Source organism: Coffea arabica, chromosome 4c (assembly GCF_036785885.1).
Source record: "Coffea arabica cultivar ET-39 chromosome 4c, Coffea Arabica ET-39 HiFi, whole genome shotgun sequence".
NCBI classification, from domain to species: domain Eukaryota; kingdom Viridiplantae; phylum Streptophyta; class Magnoliopsida; order Gentianales; family Rubiaceae; genus Coffea; species Coffea arabica.
Genome location: NC_092316.1, coordinates 26,518,658 through 26,539,474, shown reverse-complemented (window position 1 = coordinate 26,539,474; position 20,817 = coordinate 26,518,658). Strand labels below are relative to the sequence as shown.

Below are 20,817 nucleotides of genomic sequence, written 5' to 3'. Positions count from 1 at the left end.
TGATATTAAGGTTTTAGGGCTAAGGAGAAACCCTAAGCTTGGCTAAGATTGAAAACCCTGACTTTGCTTATGATAAAACCCTAGTTTATGCGGTATTCTAGTGTCTGTTTTAGCACAAGAAAAAATAGGATTCGTTATAATTTACAGAGGTTTAACAAGTTTGAAAATGGTTGGCAAACTCTGGATTAGCAAACCTCTAGTGTTACAATATTAGAAAGCTTAAGTGGAGTTTTATTTATCGCCCGCCTTTTTCCACATTTTCTTTATTAGAAAAATTCCCAGGATAATTTTTATGAGTAAATATGGGTTTTAAATGATTTTTCTAGTATCGGTTAGTTTTTGAGAAATTAAGAACGTATATCGGACGTGGGACCCACTAGTGCAGTAAGTTCGGAAAAATTCGGCCGATTAGGTTAAGTTTCGGATACTGGATTTAATTTATCGGGTGCTAAGAGATAATTAGAGGATACTTTATGGATTAGAGTGAGAGGGAACAAAGTGATAGACTTGCATTAATGGAGGTGACAAGTGTCACCCTTGGATTAGTCCTTAAGTAAGACTACTATTCATTATCTTACCATTGACTAAATAAATCATAAAAATCACCAAAAATTCCTCATTTCTTCTCTAAGCTTGGCCGAACCTCTCTCTCAAGAAAGGAGAAAGAAAACCTCTTCAACTTCTTGATTCTCTCTTGCTCAAATCCAAGAATACAACCACTTAACCTTGTTTTTGTTCCATAGAAATCATTAAGTGAGTGATAGTGAGTTGTGTGGTGAAGTTGTTTGGAAGCTTAAGGTGCTAAGTGGTCTCTCTTCTTTGGTTCTAAGGTGAGTGACTATGGAACCCCTCTCTTCTATCTAAAGATGCTTAATTAATGACTTGTGGTTGTTATAAGTGTGATTTGGTGGACTATTTCTTGATTTTAGTTAAGATTGATGAAGTATTCTATTTATTTGGGATTTTTGCTGGTTGCATATGATTAATATTATGTGGCTATGTATGATGATTAGAAATGATTGAGAATGAAGCTAGTTGGTGTGAATGGTAGTTAATTGCAAGAAATTTCTGTTTTGGAAGAGAAATTGGGAATTAGGGTTTCATTGTTCTTCAATTCTGTCCGGTTTTGTATCTGGAACTGATGAACCTGGAGTTGATGAATTCGGATCTGGAACTGATGAACCTGGATCAGTGGTTCGAGGTTCTTTGTCATGTGAGACTTCCTCAACCACAGGTGGGGGAAAAAAATGGTTCTTTTTGTCTAGAAAGGCAGTTTATTGCTCAGAGGACATGGTGAGCATTAGGCCATGTTCTAGAAGAAGAACATGCTGTTTGAGTTCATGAAGAAGCTCAATCACTCCATCATTGGAGGAGGAAGATGCCTTAGTGGCAGATTTCCTAGGATGAATGGGAGTGAGTGGAATAAATGAAGGATCATGTGCAGCCTTAGACCTATGTTCACTGGACGATGCCTCCTTATAAGACCACATATTATCTTTAAAAATAAGATTTTTCGTTTCAAAATATCCTTTGGTAAAGGCATAAGAAGATGCTTCTTTGGGACAAACACCTAAAATTGGAACTTTGAAAAACTCAAAAATCTTTTGAAGAAACTTTCTATAGGATAGTTTTCTGCGAGAGTCAGTGGTATAGCGAAGTAAAAACTTGCACATGACAAAACCAAAATCAATCCGAATTTTTTCTCGAAAACAATAAAAGAGGTACAACTCCATTTTGTTTGCATCAGTTCTATGGCCATCAGTAGGCACAAGCAGGTTTGAAATGATAGAAAAAGCAATTAAATTCACAGGGGCAAGATCATTCAGTTTAGCATCAGCAGGGGAGGAAAAACTTCTTTTAAAATAGGTCAACATTTTAGCTCCATCAAAATGATTATCAGCATTATGGTGCTCTTCATAGGAAAAGAAATTTGCAATTTTATCCTTGCACCCACGTTCAATGGTAGTATTTAAAATGGAATTCACAATTTCAGAGTCAAAGATTAAATCTACCCCATTAACCCTGGAAAAGATTTCAGTTTGGTCAGAACCTTTCCTAAGATTAGCAAAAAATTGATGCAGCATTTCAGGATAGTAAACATTTGGCATAGAAATGATATGCGACCATTTCTGAAAAGCAAACAACTTCAGAATGGGTTCTAAACCTGTGAGACGAAATTCAGAAGGGTTTACAGTGCGTTGAGGGATGACAGCTTTCTGGGATATCAAGGAGTGTTTGTCTCTTGCTGTATCATCAAAGAATGTAGGGGGAGGGGCTGATTTTAGAGGCGGTTGAGAAGATGTTCCCTGTCCAGATTCAGGCTGAGAGGAGGGTTGTGGTGTAGGCCGTGACATTTGACTCTTGATAGCTCCCCTTTTGAAGCGTTTGGATGTCCGTTTGACAGTAGGAAGATCCTCATTCTCATCCCTGAGTGGATGCTTGCGTCCGGCAGTAACCTTTCCTCCCCTTAGATTCACCATTTTGCGAAATGTGTGGAATGAAGGATGCAAATGATGCACACAGCAGTAGGGAAGTGAATCGCACAGAAATTTTGGGACAAAAAGGCCTTGATCAAGAGTTGTCAGAGCAGTTATGAAAGAGTAGGGTTTTGAGGGAAATTTGTGAAATGTTATGCGATTCGGTGAAATGATCAGGAGAAATGAATCGCAATCAGTCAGAAAAAGTTTTGTTTGAGTCAATTTGAGAATGAGAGCTTCAAAATGGTACGAATTTGAGAGTGAGGGAAGAGAGAGTTTTCGTCCGAGAGGAAATAGAATAGGAAGAGTCTGAAGCAAATGAGAAAGAAAGTTGTTTAAAAAATTGATCCGTTGCACTGTTGGACGGCCGAACGAAGTTGTGTGTCCGACAGCTGCGTCCGAACAGGCGCAATCTGGAAAATGGCTGAAGAACATCATCGGACGTCCGTTCATCTTCTTTCGAACGTCCGAAGACCCAAAAAAAATTAAGATGATTTTTCGATTATTCCTAATTTTGATCTTAGATGAATGAACTGATCTAATGGCAAAGTTTTTGTAAAAATATCAACAAATTGATCTTTAGAACAAACATAATTTACACATATTTCACCTTTTTGAACAATATCACGAATAAAGTGATGCTTTATATCTATATGCTTTGTCCTAGAATGATGAATAGGATTTTTGGTCAAATTTATAGCACTAGTATTATCACAGAATACAGGCATGCAGTCATACAACAATCCAAAATCATTCAAAGTGTGCTTCATCCATAAAAGTTGAGCACAACATGCACTAGCGGTAATATATTCCGCTTCGGTTGTAGACAAAGAGATTGCACATTGTTTCTTGCTAAACCAAGAGACTAAACAATTTCCAAGAAAATGACAAGTTCCACTAGTACTCTTTCTATCCACACGACAACCTCCAAAATCAGCATCCGAATAACCATATAGTGCAAACTCATTAGATCTAGCATACCAAAGACCATAGTCTAATGTACCTTTCAAATACCTAAAAATCCTTTTTACAGCATTCAAATGTGATTCTTTTGGACAAGATTGAAATCTAGCACACAAGCAAACAACAAACATAATATCAGGTCTACTTGCGGTTAAATAGAGTAGGCTTCCGATCATACCTCTATAATGCTTTTCATCCACATGATTACCTTCTTCATCTTTGTCAAGCTTTGTAGAAGTGCACATTGGAGTTCCAACTTGCTTTGAGTCCTCCATGCCAAACCTTTTCAGCAATTCCTTGGTATATTTTGCTTGATTTATAAAAATTCCCTCAAGAGCTTGATGTATTTGAAGTCCAAGGAAGAAATTTAATTCTCCCATCATACTCATTTCAAATTCACTCTGCATAGTGGTGAAAAACTCCTTACATAGATACTCATTAGTAGCACCAAAAATAATATCATCAACATATATTTGCACAATAAGAAGGTCATTCAACACTTGCTTAGTAAAAAGTGTGGTGTCCACAACACCCCTTTTGAAATCATTTTCAATCAAAAATCCACTTAGTCTTTCATACCAAGCTCTTGGAGCCTGTTTTAGACCATATAAAGCTTTAGATAGTTTAAACACATGACTTGGAAATTTTGTATTTTCAAAACCGGGGGGTTGATCCACATATACTTCTTGATCAATAAAACCATTTAAAAAAGCACTTTTAACATCCATTTGAAACAATTTGAAGCCTTTAAAGCATGCAAAAGCAAGAAGCATTCTAATAGATTCTAATCTTGCTACGGGAGCAAATGTTTCATCAAAATCAATTCCTTTTTCTTGTGCATATCCTTTAGCAACTAATCTGGCTTTATTTCTTACAACAACACCTTTATCATCCAACTTATTTCTAAAAATTCACTTTGTGCCAATGATAGGATGATTTTGAGGTCTATCAACAAGTGTCCAAACTTCATTTCTCTCAAATTGATTAAGTTCCTCTTGCATTGCCAAAATCCAGTTTTCATCCTTTAAAGCATCATTGATATTTTTTGGGTTCAAAAAGAGAAACTAAAGCAAAATTGTCAATCAATTTTCTAGATGAGGAACGAGTGTTTACCTTCTCGGATGGATCACCAATTATAAGCTCTTTTGGATGATTTTGGCTGAATTTCCAAGCCTTGGGAAGATCTTTGAGTGGATCATCATTTTTGTCTTCATCTTCCTCTTCTTGATCATTATGAACTTCATTTTCCATTTCAGTTGCTGCTGGTTTAGAGCTTCCTTCATTTCCAATTGATAGCTTTTCCATTCCTTCTCGAACACCTACATCATCATCCTCACACGAACTTTTGGAATTATCATCATTGGTTTCGTCAAATGTTATATGTATAGCTTCTTCAATCACAAGAGTCCTTCTATTAAAAACTCTATATCCTCTTTTATTCTCACAATACCCCAAAAATATTCCTTCATCAGATTTTTTATCAAACTTACCAAGATGTTCCTTTAGATTCAAAATAAAGCATTTACAACCAAATACTTTGAAATAACCAACCGTAGGTTTCTTATAAAAAATCAGCTCATAAGGAGTTTTCTTTAAAATAGGTCTCAAGAGTATTCTATTCATCACATAACATGCAGTGTTTACCGCTTCAGCCCAAAGATATTTGGGCAACCTACATTCATTCAACATAGTTCTAGCAGCCTCTTGGAGAGTCCTGTTTTTCCTTTCTACAACACCATTTTGCTGTGGAGTGCTTGCAATAGAAAACTCATGTGTTATACCATTATGATCACAAAATTCTGGAAAACCACAATACTTGAATTCCGTCCCATTATCACTTCTAATCCTAACAATTTTTAACCCAAGCAGATTTTGCACTTTAGCAAACAATGAAGTAAAATTCTTGAAGGCATCATCTTTATGAGCAAGAAATATCACCCAAGTGTATCTAGAATAATCATCAACAATTACAAAACAATATCTTTTACCTCCCAAGCTAGTAATTTGAGTGGGACCAAATAAATCAAGATGCAAGAGTTCCAAAGGTTTAGAAGTAGATACACACATCTTTGGTTTAAAGGAAATTTTTGTTTGCTTCCCAAATTGACATGCATCACATATTTTGTCCTTATCAAAATTGATTTTTGGCAAGCCTCTAACCAACTCCTTTTTCAAAATTTCCTTTAGTAAATCCATGTTAAAATGACAAAGTCTTCTATGCCACAACTAAAGATCTTCATTTGAAGCTTTAAGACATTTTAAGCTAGAAGAATCAACTTTATCAAGAATCACAATATATATGTCGTTAAACCTCTTCCCTTTGAACACAACATTATATTTGGGATCAAGTACAATGCATTCATGCTTTTTAAACAACACATACAAGTCTTTATCACACAATTGACTAACACTAAGCAAGTTATAACCTAAGTTATCAACTAAGAGTACATTATGAACAAAAGTTTCACCATCCTTACCAACATCACCTATTCCAATTGTCTTAGCTTTCACATCATCACCAAATGTCACCTTTCCACTTGATTTTGATTTCAGCTTTATGAACAAAGAGGGATCACCAGTCATGTGCCTTGAGCAGCCGCTATCAATAAACCATTTGGACTTGTTTGATCCTTTTTCCTGAAAAGATAAAGTGTTTGGTACCCTTTTTAATTTTTGGATCCATAATAGTTAGCATTGTATCTAACTAACCACATGCATTTCATCCCTTTGTTCAGATTTCTTTTCACATAGCAATCTCCACTCAAATGCCCTTTTTGACAACAAAAACTACACATAATGGAAGAGTTCTTAACATGTACTGGTTTAACATATCTCAATCCACCTCTTCTATATGTTGTGAAGCCATGTACAATTTTGTTGTGTGCAAATGTTCTTTGACAAGCAGTAAGATGAGTAGATGACATGTTCTTTTTGAAAAAATCCTGCTTTCTTGCTTTCAAGATTTCATCCAATTTGTCCATTCTTTTCTTCAAATCACCATGTCTTTCCTTCAGCATTTCACAAATATTTGTCTTTCTAACAAGCTCATTTTGAACATCATATCCAGCTCTTACAAGACATTCATTGTCAGTCTTTAGTTGTTTGTTTTGTTGAAAAAGACTTGTGTTTTCTTGAATAAGAAAGGCAATTTTATCATAAGATTCCTTCAAGGCATTATACATTTTTTTAACAAAGGATTCAAGATCATCATCTTCATCATCATCACTTTCAGATTGAGAGTGTGTGGAAGTCACCTCATTATTTCCAATAGCCATGAAGGCCATTTGAGCTGATTCTTCTTCTTCTTCAACTTCCCCTTCGGAGTTGCATTCATTCCAAGTAATCTGAAAGTTGTTGAATCTTGGCTTTCGATCAGCTTTTCCATCTTTCATCTTCTTCATTGGGCATTCGTTTGCATAGTGTCCAATCTGTCCACATTCGAAGCATTTGTCCAACTGTTTCTTGTTGAAATCTTGTTTTCCTTTGTACTTTGCGATAGATGGCTGATTCTGGAATTGATTGCTAGGTCCTCCCCTTCTAAACTTTCTTTTATTCAAGATTCTCTTGAAGCCTCTGGTGATGAGAGCAAGATCATTATCATCACCATCCGAGTTTTCATCATCCAAGTGAGCTGTATCATCTTCACCTTGAGTAGTCTTTAGAGCAATGTTTCTCTTTGCTCTAGCATCCTCTTCCTCCTGCACTTTAGATTTCAGTTTCAACTCATAAGAGGTTAGTGAGTTAATGATAGATTCAATAGGCACAGAACTTATAGGAAGCTTAATACTAATTGGCAATTAATAAAATTCTAGATTTAATTTAATACAAGTTCTATAATTATATTCAAAACCTAAGTTTTCAATAATCATAGTCTTGTAAGATTAGCAATTCTATTAGGCGTTCAAAGCATTTTGGGGACAAGTTTTGGAGCTTAATTAGGACCAAGGACCGGAGTGGCTAATTGGAGGATTAGTAGAAAGACTAAAACACCCTCACCATTTCACCAAATACCACTCACGGCCACAACCATTCCCTGCTCAACCAAACAGCCCCCGGACACCATGATCACCAGCCTTCCAAGCTGGCCAACCGAAGCTCCACCAACCCTGCCGGCCAATCCCTCATTTCACCACTGCAGCACACCACCTCCATCAACACTCTACCACCCTCAAATCAGCAGCACCATTCCATAACCTTGCACGCTACCTCTTCAATCGGCCAGTGAGAAACTTATCCAATTCAATACTCAAACACATTATACACTCAACCGAGCTCCATTTCCCTTCTCTGCACCACTACACCTCAGACCACAACCACAAGCCGCACCCCAATCCACACTGCATCGTTAGTATCGACCGAGAGGAGAGGGAGTCCCTGCTGTGACCGAGAGCAAGAAAAAAAAAAAAAAAGAATCAGCGAGCAGAAAATTCTCTGGTCTGTCCGCGAGCTGAGGATAGGAATTTCGAATCTCTTGCGTGAGGGCTTATCTTGTTTTTGAGGTAACTTTTGGATCATTTTAGGATTTGTCAGAAGTAGATTGAAACCTATATGGGCATGCATGTACTGTGGTATAGCCGGATGATGAAATCAGAGTTTAGAAAATCTGGTTGATGAAATGGAATTACCGTGAGCTGGAAATTTTGTATTGCAGTCTAGTGTAATTAAATGTGATAATTTGAGTTGATATCCATGTTTGTCTAGCTAACAACATGACGTTTGAGGCTGGAATGAGGATGATTAACTCGGCTAACCAAGAAAACAAAACGAAAACAGAAAATCTGTTTCTGCCGTGAGCTTGATGCACTTGTTTTATTTTGGTTGCTGAATGGGTCTGAATTTGGACAATCTGAGCATGAATGATGTTTATCTAACTGGATTTTGGATGATTATCAGGATTAGAGTCTTGCATGTGTTAAATTTCGCAATCAAATGGTGAAAACAAAGCTGTGGAAAATTCTGTCTTGGCTAGAAAATTTTGCCGTGAGCTTGCTTGGGGTAGTGCAGCTTAAACTGGTTTTGATTTTTGTAATTTGGGCTTATAATCATAATTATATAGCTAATAAAGAGTACTTAGGCCCTGCATGTAGCTAATTAGTTGTTAAAGCAGAGGAATAAAAATTCAAAAGTGCAATCTGCCTTAAGGCAAGATCATCCGGACCAAACAGAAAAATTTCTGGAAATTTTGATGGTTATGGATATTATTTGAACTTGATTTCTGAGCTGGAAATATTCATATGCTAGCTTGATACGTGCATAAGGAATTTGAGAGTTTTAAAGCATGTTTTAGCCAGAAAAAAAATAAAATGATTACCGAACATTTTTTTTCATGCATGTTCATCCGTGGCTGTTGGATAAAAGCTCTGAATTTTCTGGATGCTTTTAATTGTGGAATGAATCTGATTTTTGGAATGGAAAATTTTAATAGCCAGCTAAGTGTTTGATTGCTGAATTTGAGTTCCTAACACCATGTTTAAACTAAGGAAAGCTTGGATTTTTGTAAACCTTTAGCTGCTGGAAATTTTGTTGATATCCAAGTGGCACGAACCAGAATTTCAGTTGTCCTTGGAAATTGTAATTAGTTTTTGGAAATTTATTTGATTTCCCTTGGATTATGGTGGCTCAGAATTTCATAAGAGATACAAATTTTAAGATATACAATTTGTTCAGCAAAGAACCAATTAGTACATATAAAACTGAAACCAAAAACGCTAGTATACAATTGCTGGAATTTTCGTTGAGATAGCCGAGAATTGAGTTGAAAAATTTGCTTGGTTCTTGGAAATTTTCTTGAAAAATGATGCTTGGAATATGTTGTTTTGGAGCCCTATAAGAAATGTACGATGGTTTGAATAAAAACTTTTGGTGTGAAAAGAAAAGAAAAAGGAGTTTTTCATAAGTGAAAAATGAAACTCCAGACTTTCGGAAGTCCCTGACCAGTCTCGATAAAACGGTTATACCTTGGTGTAGGAAAATCCGTTTAAGACGCCGTCAGCGGCATTTGAAACTAGAATCATAGATCTTCGCCCTGTAGAAATTTCGTATTTTTACGCCATGTGTATTACTGTCGGTGAATTTTCAAAGTAAACTGTTTGGCATGAATGACCTGTTTCATTTTAAATCTCAACTTGAATTCGGATTGAGACTTTATATTACTAGTGGTTCCAACTCTTGACTGAATTGTGGTTTGACTCTATTGCGTTCATGAAATTCTCAAAGAGTTAGATGTAAGAAGGTATTTGCTAAACGTATGTTTAAGCCTGGCCAGTGAAACAATTTCTACTCGTATTTCAATGCCTGAAAAGCTAATGGTTGAAATTGTGGACAGTGGGCTCTATGAATTCCCACTTTTGAGTTAATGGTTGAGTTATTGGAAATTGGCTGATGGTGGGCTCTATGAACTCCCACCCTGAATGGATAACTGAATTTCTGAAATTGTTTAGAAATCTGTGCTACTATTTTGTGAAACTGTGAGTTGATATAAGTACTGATTACCAAGTGCTAAGTATTGACGCAGCCTTGGTAAATTTTCCTGTTTATGCTTAGATATAAATTTGTTGGAACACAGGGCTAAGAATTGAAGAGCTCTAGTGTTATTACTGTTTAAATTCTAATTGTGCAATATTGAGAAAATGTGATTTTGGATTGGAATCGAAAATGTGAGAAATTGTACCGACCTTGTGACTCCAAGTAAACGCTTGACTAAGTAAATGAAAAATATTTTGCTTCAAGTTTTGAACGGTACAGATCTAGCATCGTACTACTAAACATAGTATCTACTATTTTTGCCTTAGAAACTTGGGCAACATGACTTTTACCCCTTAAGCTAGACTAGCCTTATTAATTTGGGAAAATGATTTCCCCAGACTCAAAACCTTAGTTTTGTTTCAAATTCCTTCCTTCTTTATAAATCGCCTAAGGCTAGTTGTAACTAAGGAAAAGTTTAAAAGGTGAGTCGTGATCACCTTAGCTATATGCATAGAAAACTCGCTCGGCAAGAAAGACCTTATTTCCTTTTAACAAGCAGCTTTAGCAACAATTGTATAAGAAACCTTATCCTGAAGCATTAGCAATAAATTTTGCAAGCACCGCCACTCAAAGGAACTTTTTCTCAAGGTATACTCTTAGCCTCGATATTAAATAGCTTGCCGACTTATTTTAAGAAAATAATAATAGTATTTTCTTCGAGGGAAAGTATTCCAGGAATATTATAAGAAATATTGTACGGTTCTCACAAGCTCAATTCCAAGTAAAATATTTTGAGAAAAAGTAAACTAGCAATATGCTAGAAAACTCTACATGTGCAAGCCAAAAGTTCCAATAGAAGACTTATGGCTTAAATTCTGATATTCTAGGATTTTACGAGGACGCGGAACTCGATCCTCAATCCAATATCTGAACTTCACTCTTGGTGAGTGTCCCTGCTTGTTCTATGTTACGTGGTTAAGCACTTTATCAATTCGCTATGTGATGATTGCCAAAATGCAATAAATGATTTTGACCCATCGAAGTGAGCAGTGTGTACTTTATCGCACTAGCCGTTCGAGTGGTGACATGTGTGAAACATTTTCTAATGAATCTAAATGTAGTTGCGTCGCTGGGTGAATCCCTCGACATCTGAATCCAACTACCATAACATCTGAATCTGTGAATCAAAATGTAGTTAGTCGCTGGGTGAATCCCTCGACATCTGAATCTAACTACAAAAACATTAAACCTAAACGTAGTTAGTCGCTGGGTGAATCCCTCGACATCTGAATCTAACTACAAAACCCTTGAATCTAATTGTAGTGAGTCGTTGGGTGAATCCCTCGACATCTGAATCGATCTACAATAAAGTCGTTGGGTGAATCCCTCGACAAATTTTATTACGGGTATATCTCGAGTATACTGCGTCGGTAGATGAAGTTTGGGCCCAAAGCAGAGGTATGAACGGTGACGGGTTAGGATTAAAATAAGTGTATCTACATGGAAATTAAGTAGGGAAAGTTGACGGAGGGTCAACTACGATGGTATCTGATCAAGCGTGGAAAATGGCTCCTGAGAGCCCTTGTATCCTACCTTGTGCTGTTACACGCTTTCCTAACTGTTTCGATTTGATTTAAATTATTAACCGCTGTTTGATTTATGTGATTGCATGTTTTGGGGCACCACTGAGCTTTAGCTCACCCCACGTTTATTGTTTTCCTTAACAGGGTCTGGATACTGAGAGCTGGATGCTTACTTATGTTTTCCTTTTTGGATTGTATTTGAATATTATAACCTAATATATGGGTTGTAATGTGTTATTTGGGATAATTCACTTTTCCTTTGGATTGCCACTTGAAGCTGGAAAATGTGTAACCTTAATTCGATTACTTGGCTTGTAAGTTGTATTATGGATTTATGAATTATATCTTTACGGTTTGCTATGACTTTGTACTTTAATAAGTAGCACGTGGGACGTTTAAGGGTCTCGACTGGCGATTTTATCATCGCTATCTTTGAAGATACTGTGGCTTTAAGGATGACTCCATTCGAGGAAACTTGTTTTTGTAATAATTTAAGTTATCCTTGAAAGGATTTGGGCTAGAATGCTTGCGTGAGTCCTGGCGAGAGCTGGGCAGACGGCCCGCCAACCCTTTGGTTAGCCTCAGGGGGAAGTGGGGTCGCCACAGGTGGTATCAGAGCCTAGGTTAGAAAAGCTATTCAAGAGACTTAATAGATGTGTTAGAAACCCTAATCCTCTCTAGAAATAAGAATGGAGACCTTAGTTATACGTTAAGTGATATCCGATCCAATTAGCTATTTAAGTTCTAACCTTTAAGTTTTGATCATTTTGTAGGTATGGAAAATGGAAACGGACATGCTAACGGGGGTAGTGCGGCTAATGGACATGCGGAGCCGCTTAGATCCATCTCTTACAGGCCTCGAGGTGGAGGAGCTCATATATGTTACTCACCTGCTGACAGGCACCCTAGGTGCCAGTGCCGAGCCATGTACGCGTATCCCAATGAGCTAGTGTTATCCTTAGACGATGAGCGCCACCACTTGAGGGACGTTAACTCCATCCTGATCCAGGACGTAGAGGAACTGGGTATAATGGTGGATACTCAGTTTGACCGCATAGCTGATTTAGAGGTTAGGCTCACTGCTGAGCATCATCTACTGGAGGCTGCCCGCCTGGAGATAGAGCGGCAAAAGGGTAGGGCGACTCGATTAGCAGAGCGGATGCGTGATAGGAGCGCAGGCATCAGGGCTGATGCTGCGATGATGATGGATGAGGCCACTAGCTTTATTCAGGGTGGTGAGCAGGCAGGAATAGAGGAGGATCCGGAGGAGGACCCAGAGGAGGACCCGGAGGAGGACATTGCTCCTGATAGCCCTGCTCAGGGTTAGATTAGGACTCACCTGGTTACACTAGATATAGAAGGTTAGGCAAGGGACATTAGTTAAGTCATCAAGTTTTGTCTAGGTGGATGACTTACCTTTGAGGCACTATATCCCTAATTTTTGTATAAGGGATTACCTGTGTGTATTTGTGTTAGTCGATGTGCCTTACTTTTGGAAACGTCCCAACTTGTTATCTGTATGACTTCTCTGTGGAATTATATGTTAAGCATTTTAGTTATCTTTTCTCTAGTTCCATATTGATTTTATTTACCAAAAAGAATGGTAATAATCATAAATAAATAATACTTTTGCCTAATTGACCTATCCTTCCGAAATAGGCATATTTAGAATATGGATCGCCAAGTGATTGGAAGGAGCCGGGGAAGACCCACTAGACAACACCCGGAAGCGGGTGGTGATAGGGAACCCGAGGTCGAACAAGACCAAGGGCAGGAAGGCGTGGCCGGAGACCGGGTGGCCACTGCAATTGACCGTATTACTGAAGTTCTCGAGCGATTGACTGATCGCCAAACCACTGAACCAGTGCGTCAACCAGGAGGCCAGTTGACTCCGATGATCGGGCACTGGAAAGATTTCTGAAATTTGGACCTCCCAAATTCTATGGGGAACCCGAACCAGAAATAGCCGAAGGCTGGTGGGAGAGAATCACTGAGATTTTCGCTGCCTTGAACTATACCGAGGAGCGAAAAGTGACTTTTGCTACCTTCCAGTTTGAGGGAGCTGCTCGCTCCTGGTGGAATCTAGTAAGGATTACGTGGGAGACTAACCATACGCCAAGGACTTGGGCGAACTTCACAAGGGAGTTCAATGCCAAATTCCTTCCACCTCTCATTCAGGAGAAGAGAGAGGATGATTTCATTAGATGTAAACAAGGGGCGATGAGTGTCGCCGAATATGAGGTCCAGTTCACAAAGCTGTCACGCTTTGCACCTGAGTTGATAGCCACCGAGCAAAGGCGTGTTCGGAGGTTTGTGCAGGGTTTGAATGTGGAACTACAGGAAAGTTTAGCTGTTGTAAGGATAGATACCTTCGCTGAGGCTGTAGAAAGAGCGCAGCGAGTTGAAGTAGCCAGAGCTCAAGTGAAGTCCTTTCAGTCCAAGAAAAGATTTGCTCCTAGCAGTAGTCGGGAGCCGACTTTTGGAAATGCTCCACCGGCCAAAGTGGGCCGAGGAACTAGTGGAGTGAATAGTTCTGGAGCACCACGAGGCGCCCAAGCGAGAGGAAACGGGGCCAGGAATGCAGGAGGACGAAATATTGGAGCTAGAGGGGGACCAATTGGAAGAGGACAACCTAGGAATCGGCCGCAAGGGGGTCGAGCAATAGTTCCTCAAGTGACATGTGCCTATTGCAAGAAACCTGGTCATTCTATGGATAGTTGCTGGAAGAAGCAAGGAAGGTGCTTGAGATGTGGAAGTAGTGAGCACCAAATCTCAGGATGTCCAAAGGTGCAGGAAGGAACTCCTCAGAAAGCTAGACCAAACACTTCTGGAGGGAGCCGGCCAACAGTTCCTGCCAGAGTGTATGCTATAGATGATCAACCCGTACCTGATTCCTCGGAAGTTGTGGAAGGTACACTTCCCATTTTTCATAGATTAGCTAAAGTGTTAATTGACCCTGGTGCAACGCATTCATTTGTAAATCCATCTTTTATGTCCGGAATAGAAGTGCAACCTGTTAGATTACCCTACGATCTTGAAATTAGGACACCAATGGGTAATAAGAAGGTAATCACTAGCTTGACTTATAGGAATTGCGAATTCTGGGTTGGAGAGCGAAAAATGTTAGTGGATCTGATCAGTTTGGATATAAAAGGTTACGATGTTATCATAGGAATGGATTTCCTAGGTCACCATCATGCCAAGCTTGACTGCCGAGAAAAAATAGTGGAATTTTGTATACCTGGAGAAGCAACCCTGAGGTTAGATGTCAAAGGTAGGTTAGCATCTTCTGCTATGGTCTCGGGAATACGGGCAAGGAAAATGTTATCTAAAGGAGCTCAAGGTTTCATAGCCTTCTTGATCAATACTCCCAGTGATCAAGTAAGATTAGAAGATGTGCTAGTGGTACGGGAATTTTCGGATGTTTTCCCTGAAGAATTAATGACTTTACCACCAGAGAGAGAGGTAGAGTTTAAGATCGACTTGGTGCCTGGAACGGCTCCAATTTCTAAGACTCCGTACCGAATGGCTCCTGCCGAGCTTAAAGAGTTGAAAATCCAGTTACAAGACCTGTTGGAGAAAGGTTTCGTGAAGGAAAGTGACTCACCATGGGGAGCGCCCGTTCTATTTGTTAAGAAAAAGGACGGGAGTTTGAGGCTATGTATCGATTACCGAGGGTTAAATGAGGTTACTATTAAGAATAAATACCCTTTACCGTTGATTGATAGTTTGTTCGACCAACTGCAAGGATCAGTGGTCTTCTCTAAGTTGGATTTAAGGCAGGGGTATTACCAGCTGAAGATTAAGAAGGAAGACATACCCAAGACTGCTTTTAGTACAAGATATGGACATTTTGAGTTCGCAGTCATGCCTTTTGGTTTAACTAATGCACCAGCTGCATTTATGGATTTGATGCAGAGAATTTTTAAGAAATACCTGGACCAATTTGTAGTAGTTTTCATAGATGATATTTTGATATACTCCAAGACTCAGGAGGAACACGTTAAACATTTGGAGATAGTATTGCAGATACTAAGAGAGCATAAGTTGTATGCAAAATTCAGCAAGTGCGAGTTTTGGTTAGAAGAGATTTCCTTTCTAGGGCATAAGGTTTCCAAAGATGGAATTGCCGTGGATCCGGCAAAAGTTGAAGCCGTTATGAATTGGAAGCGGCCAGAAACTCCAACTGAAATAAGAAGTTTCTTGGGTTTAGCAGGTTATTATAGGCGATTTATCAAGGATTTTTCGAAGATTGCAGGACCTATGACCGAGCTAACCAAGAAAGGAAATAAGTTTATCTGGACTCCAAAATGCGAGTCAAGTTTTCAGGAGTTAAAGAGGCGTTTAACATCCGCTCCTGTTTTGGTGTTACCTGATGGAGAAGAAGGTTATGCCGTGTACTCCGATGCCTCTGGAGAAGGTCTCGGATGTGTTTTAATGCAAAAGGGTAAAGTAATTGCTTATGCTTCCAGGAGATTGAAGCCTCACGAACAGAACTACCCAACTCATGACCTAGAGTTAGCAGCAGTGATTTTCGCCTTAAAGAAATGGAGACACTACTTGTATGGCGTGACTTTTGAGGTTTTTACAGATCATAAGAGCCTCAAGTATTTGTTCTCCCAAAAGGAACTGAATTTGAGACAAAGGCGATGGGTAGAATTTTTGGAAGATTATGATTGTTCGATCAACTACCATCCAGGCAAAGCAAATGTGGTAGCTGATGCTTTAAGTAGAAAGGCCCAAATAGCGGGGTTGATGGTAAAAGAATGGGACATGCTAGAAGAAATAAGTAATTGGAATCCTCGCTTGGAGAAATCGAAGATATTATTTGGGAATCTATCGCTGAAATCACCATTACTAGAGCGTATTAAGGAGGCTCAGAAATCGGACCCTATGATTCAGAAGAATTTGGAGAAAGTGCAAAAAGGGGAAATCCTAGATTTTAAATTAGGGTCTGAAGGTGTATTGAGGTTCCGAGATCGTATTGTGATTCCGGCAGATGAAGAGATCAGAAAAGAAATTTTGGAAGAATCACATCGATCAAAGTATACTATACATCCAGGAGTGACCAAGATGTATCATGATGTGAAGAGTTTATATTGGTGGGAAGGTTTGAAAAAGGATGTGGCAGAGTATGTACAGAAATGTTTAACTTGTCAACAAGTAAAAGCAGAGCATCAGAAGCCCTCTGGGTTGTTGCAACCGTTAGAAATCCCTGAATGGAAATGGGAACACATCACCATGGATTTTGTAACGGGACTGCCTAAAAGTCAAAAAGGATTTGATGCAATTTGGGTAATAGTCGATCGACTCACTAAGTCTGCACATTTCCTACCTGTGAGCATGAGTTTTTCATTGGAGAAATTGGTCAAGTTGTACACAGAAGAGATCCTAAGACTACATGGTATTCCAGTGAGTATCGTGTCCGACCGAGATCCAAGGTTTGTCTCACGTTTTTGGCAGAAATTTCAAGAGTCTTTGGGGACCAAGTTGAAATTTAGTACTGCGTACCATCCCCAAACCGACGGGCAATCGGAAAGGACAATCCAAACTTTGGAGGACCTGCTAAGATCGTGTATATTGGATTTTGGAGGTAAATGGAGTAACTATATGACCTTGGAAGAATTTGCATATAATAATAGCTATCAGGCTTCAATTCAAATGGCACCTTATGAAGCTTTGTACGGGAGAAGGTGTCGATCTCCGATTCATTGGGATGAAGTTGGAGAAAAGAAGATTTTAGACCCTACAGCCATACCTTGGATAGAAGAAGCCCAGGAGAAGGTGAAACTTATTAGAGAAAGGCTTCAAATTGCCCAAAGTAGACAAAAGAGCTACGCCGACACAAGGAGGAAAGGTTTGGAGTTTGAAATAGGGGACAAGGTTTTCCTAAGAGTTAAACCCTTGAAGAGCGGAGTAGTATCTAAGAAAGGTAAGAAACTGAAGCCAAGGTATATCGGACCTTTTGAAATTTTGAGGAAAGTTGGGAATGTAGCATATCAGCTGAAATTGCCTGCAAGCATGGCTAGGATTCACGATGTATTTCATGTATCCATGCTTAGGAAATATTACCCTGACCCAAGCCATGTGCTGCAACTAGAAGGAATTGAGGTGGATGAGACGTTAAGCTATGAAGAAGGACCAGTCAAGATTTTGGAAAGAGAAGTGAAGGAGCTAAGGAACAAGAAAATTCCTCTGGTAAAAATGTTATGGAGAAATCATGGGCTGGAGGAAGCAACTTGGGAATTAGAAGAGGAAATGCAGAAAAAGTATCCTGATTTATTTCATTAGAAAGTATGAATTTTGAGGACAAAATTCTTGTAAGGAGGGGAGGATGTGAGAACCCTGAAAATGCTTATATAAATAATATTTCATGTGTCAATTGCATTTTATTTGCTCTTTAATATTTTCTAGTACTATTTTGATTTGTTGGCAATTAATTACGTGAAACATGTTTACGTGGAAGTTTATATAATTTCCTAAGTAATGAATCCCTTGATTTCGCTAATCTAAGCTACGACTTGTAGAGCTAGATTAAATTTTCTTCTTGTATTAACACAAATGTTAGATGTTTTTATAATTGGTCAAACTTGATCTTAATAGTTTAACTAACCAACCAAGATTATTATAGGAAGCTTAATACTAATTGGCAATTAATAAAATTCTAGATTTAATTTAATACAAGTTCTATAATTATATTCAAAACCTAAGTTTTCAATAATCATAGTCTTGTAAGATTAGCAATTCTATTAGGCGTTCAAAGCATTTTGGGGACAAGTTTTGGAGCTTAATTAGGACCAAGGACCGGAGTGGCTAATTGGAGGATTAGTAGAAAGACTAAAACACCCTCACCATTTCACCAAATACCACTCACGGCCACAACCATTCCCTGCTCAACCAAACAGCCCCCGGACACCATGATCACCAGCCTTCCAAGCTGGCCAACCGAAGCTCCACCAACCCTGCCGGCCAATCCCTCATTTCACCACTGCAGCACACCACCTCCATCAACACTCTACCACCCTCAAATCAGCAGCACCATTCCATAACCTTGCACGCTACCTCTTCAATCGGCCAGTGAGAAACTTATCCAATTCAATACTCAAACACATTATACACTCAACCGAGCTCCATTTCCCTTCTCTGCACCACTACACCTCAGACCACAACCACAAGCCGCACCCCAATCCACACTGCATCGTTAGTATCGACCGAGAGGAGAGGGAGTCCCTGCTGTGACCGAGAGCAAGAAAAAAAAAAAAAAGAATCAGCGAGCAGAAAATTCTCTGGTCTGTCCGCGAGCTGAGGATAGGAATTTCGAATCTCTTGCGTGAGGGCTTATCTTGTTTTTGAGGTAACTTTTGGATCATTTTAGGATTTGTCAGAAGTAGATTGAAACCTATATGGGCATGCATGTACTGTGGTATAGCCGGATGATGAAATCAGAGTTTAGAAAATCTGGTTGATGAAATGGAATTACCGTGAGCTGGAAATTTTGTATTGCAGTCTAGTGTAATTAAATGTGATAATTTGAGTTGATATCCATGTTTGTCTAGCTAACAACATGACGTTTGAGGCTGGAATGAGGATGATTAACTCGGCTAACCAAGAAAACAAAACGAAAACAGAAAATCTGTTTCTGCCGTGAGCTTGATGCACTTGTTTTATTTTGGTTGCTGAATGGGTCTGAATTTGGACAATCTGAGCATGAATGATGTTTATCTAACTGGATTTTGGATGATTATCAGGATTAGAGTCTTGCATGTGTTAAATTTCGCAATCAAATGGTGAAAACAAAGCTGTGGAAAATTCTGTCTTGGCTAGAAAATTTTGCCGTGAGCTTGGTTGGGGTAGTGCAGCTTAAACTGGTTTTGATTTTTGTAATTTGGGCTTATAATCATAATTATATAGCTAATAAAGAGTACTTAGGCCCTGCATGTAGCTAATTAGTTGTTAAAGCAGAGGAATAAAAATTCAAAAGTGCAATCTGCCTTAAGGCAAGATCATCCGGACCAAACAGAAAAATTTCTGGAAATTTTGATGGTTATGGATATTATTTGAACTTGATTTCTGAGCTGGAAATATTCATATGCTAGCTTGATACGTGCATAAGGAATTTGAGAGTTTTAAAGCATGTTTTAGCCAGAAAAAAAATAAAATGATTACCGAACATTTTTTTTCATGCATGTTCATCCGTGGCTGTTGGATAAAAGCTCTGAATTTTCTGGATGCTTTTAATTGTGGAATGAATCTGATTTTTGGAATGGAAAATTTTAATAGCCAGCTAAGTGTTTGATTGCTGAATTTGAGTTCCTAACACCATGTTTAAACTAAGGAAAGCTTGGATTTTTGTAAACCTTTAGCTGCTGGAAATTTTGTTGATATCCAAGTGGCACGAACCAGAATTTCAGTTGTCCTTGGAAATTGTAATTAGTTTTTGGAAATTTATTTGATTTCCCTTGGATTATGGTGGCTCAGAATTTCATAAGAGATACAAATTTTAAGATATACAATTTGTTCAGCAAAGAACCAATTAGTACATATAAAACTGAAACCAAAAACGCTAGTATACAATTGCTGGAATTTTCGTTGAGATAGCCGAGAATTGAGTTGAAAAATTTGCTTGGTTCTTGGAAATTTTCTTGAAAAATGATGCTTGGAATATGTTGTTTTGGAGCCCTATAAGAAATGTACGATGGTTTGAATAAAAACTTTTGGTGTGAAAAGAAAAGAAAAAGGAGTTTTTCATAAGTGAAAAATGAAACTCCAGACTTTCGGAAGTCCCTGACCAGTCTCGATAAAACGGTTATACCTTGGTGTAGGAAAATCCGTTTAAGACGCCGTCAGCGGCATTTGAAACTAGAATCATAGATCTTCGCCCTGTAGAAATTTCGTATTTTTACGCCATGTGTATTACTGTCGGTGAATTTTCAAAGTAAACTGTTTGGCATGAATGACCTGTTTCATTTTAAATCTCAACTTGAATTCGGATTGAGACTTTATATTACTAGTGGTTCCAACTCTTGACTGAATTGTGGTTTGACTCTATTGCGTTCATGAAATTCTCAAAGAGTTAGATGTAAGAAGGTATTTGCTAAACGTATGTTTAAGCCTGGCCAGTGAAACAATTTCTACTCGTATTTCAATGCCTGAAAAGCTAATGGTTGAAATTGTGGACAGTGGGCTCTATGAATTCCCACTTTTGAGTTAATGGTTGAGTTATTGGAAATTGGCTGATGGTGGGCTCTATGAACTCCCACCCTGAATGGATAACTGAATTTCTGAAATTGTTTAGAAATCTGTGCTACTATTTTGTGAAACTGTGAGTT

At 38.5% G+C, this 20,817-nt stretch overlaps 1 protein-coding gene across 1 annotated transcript; it reads left to right on the top strand.

Moving 5' to 3' along the window:
- Window positions 1-13,708: 13,708 nt before the first annotated feature.
- On the top strand, window positions 13,709-18,884 carry LOC140004745 (uncharacterized). Its single transcript, XM_072044889.1, has 5 exons — window positions 13,709-15,109; window positions 15,407-15,908; window positions 16,206-16,692; window positions 17,551-17,686; window positions 18,864-18,884. Exons 1-5 carry the CDS (start codon window positions 13,709-13,711, stop codon window positions 18,882-18,884), a joined length of 2,547 nt encoding a protein of 848 aa, XP_071900990.1.
- Window positions 18,885-20,817: the final 1,933 nt, after the last annotated feature.

Excerpts from the sequence above, each read along its gene's own strand:
- LOC140004745 (XM_072044889.1), top strand. The coding sequence starts at position 13,709 with ATGAGTGTCGCCGAATATGAGGTCCAGTTCACAAAGCTGTCACGCTTT. Across the intron at positions 15,909-16,205 it reads CTCCGATGCCTCTGGAGAAG|CTGATGCTTTAAGTAGAAAG; the intron begins GTCTCGGATGTG and ends CAAATGTGGTAG. Across the intron at positions 16,693-17,550 it reads CCCTCTGGGTTGTTGCAACC|GAAATATTACCCTGACCCAA; the intron begins GTTAGAAATCCC and ends ATCCATGCTTAG.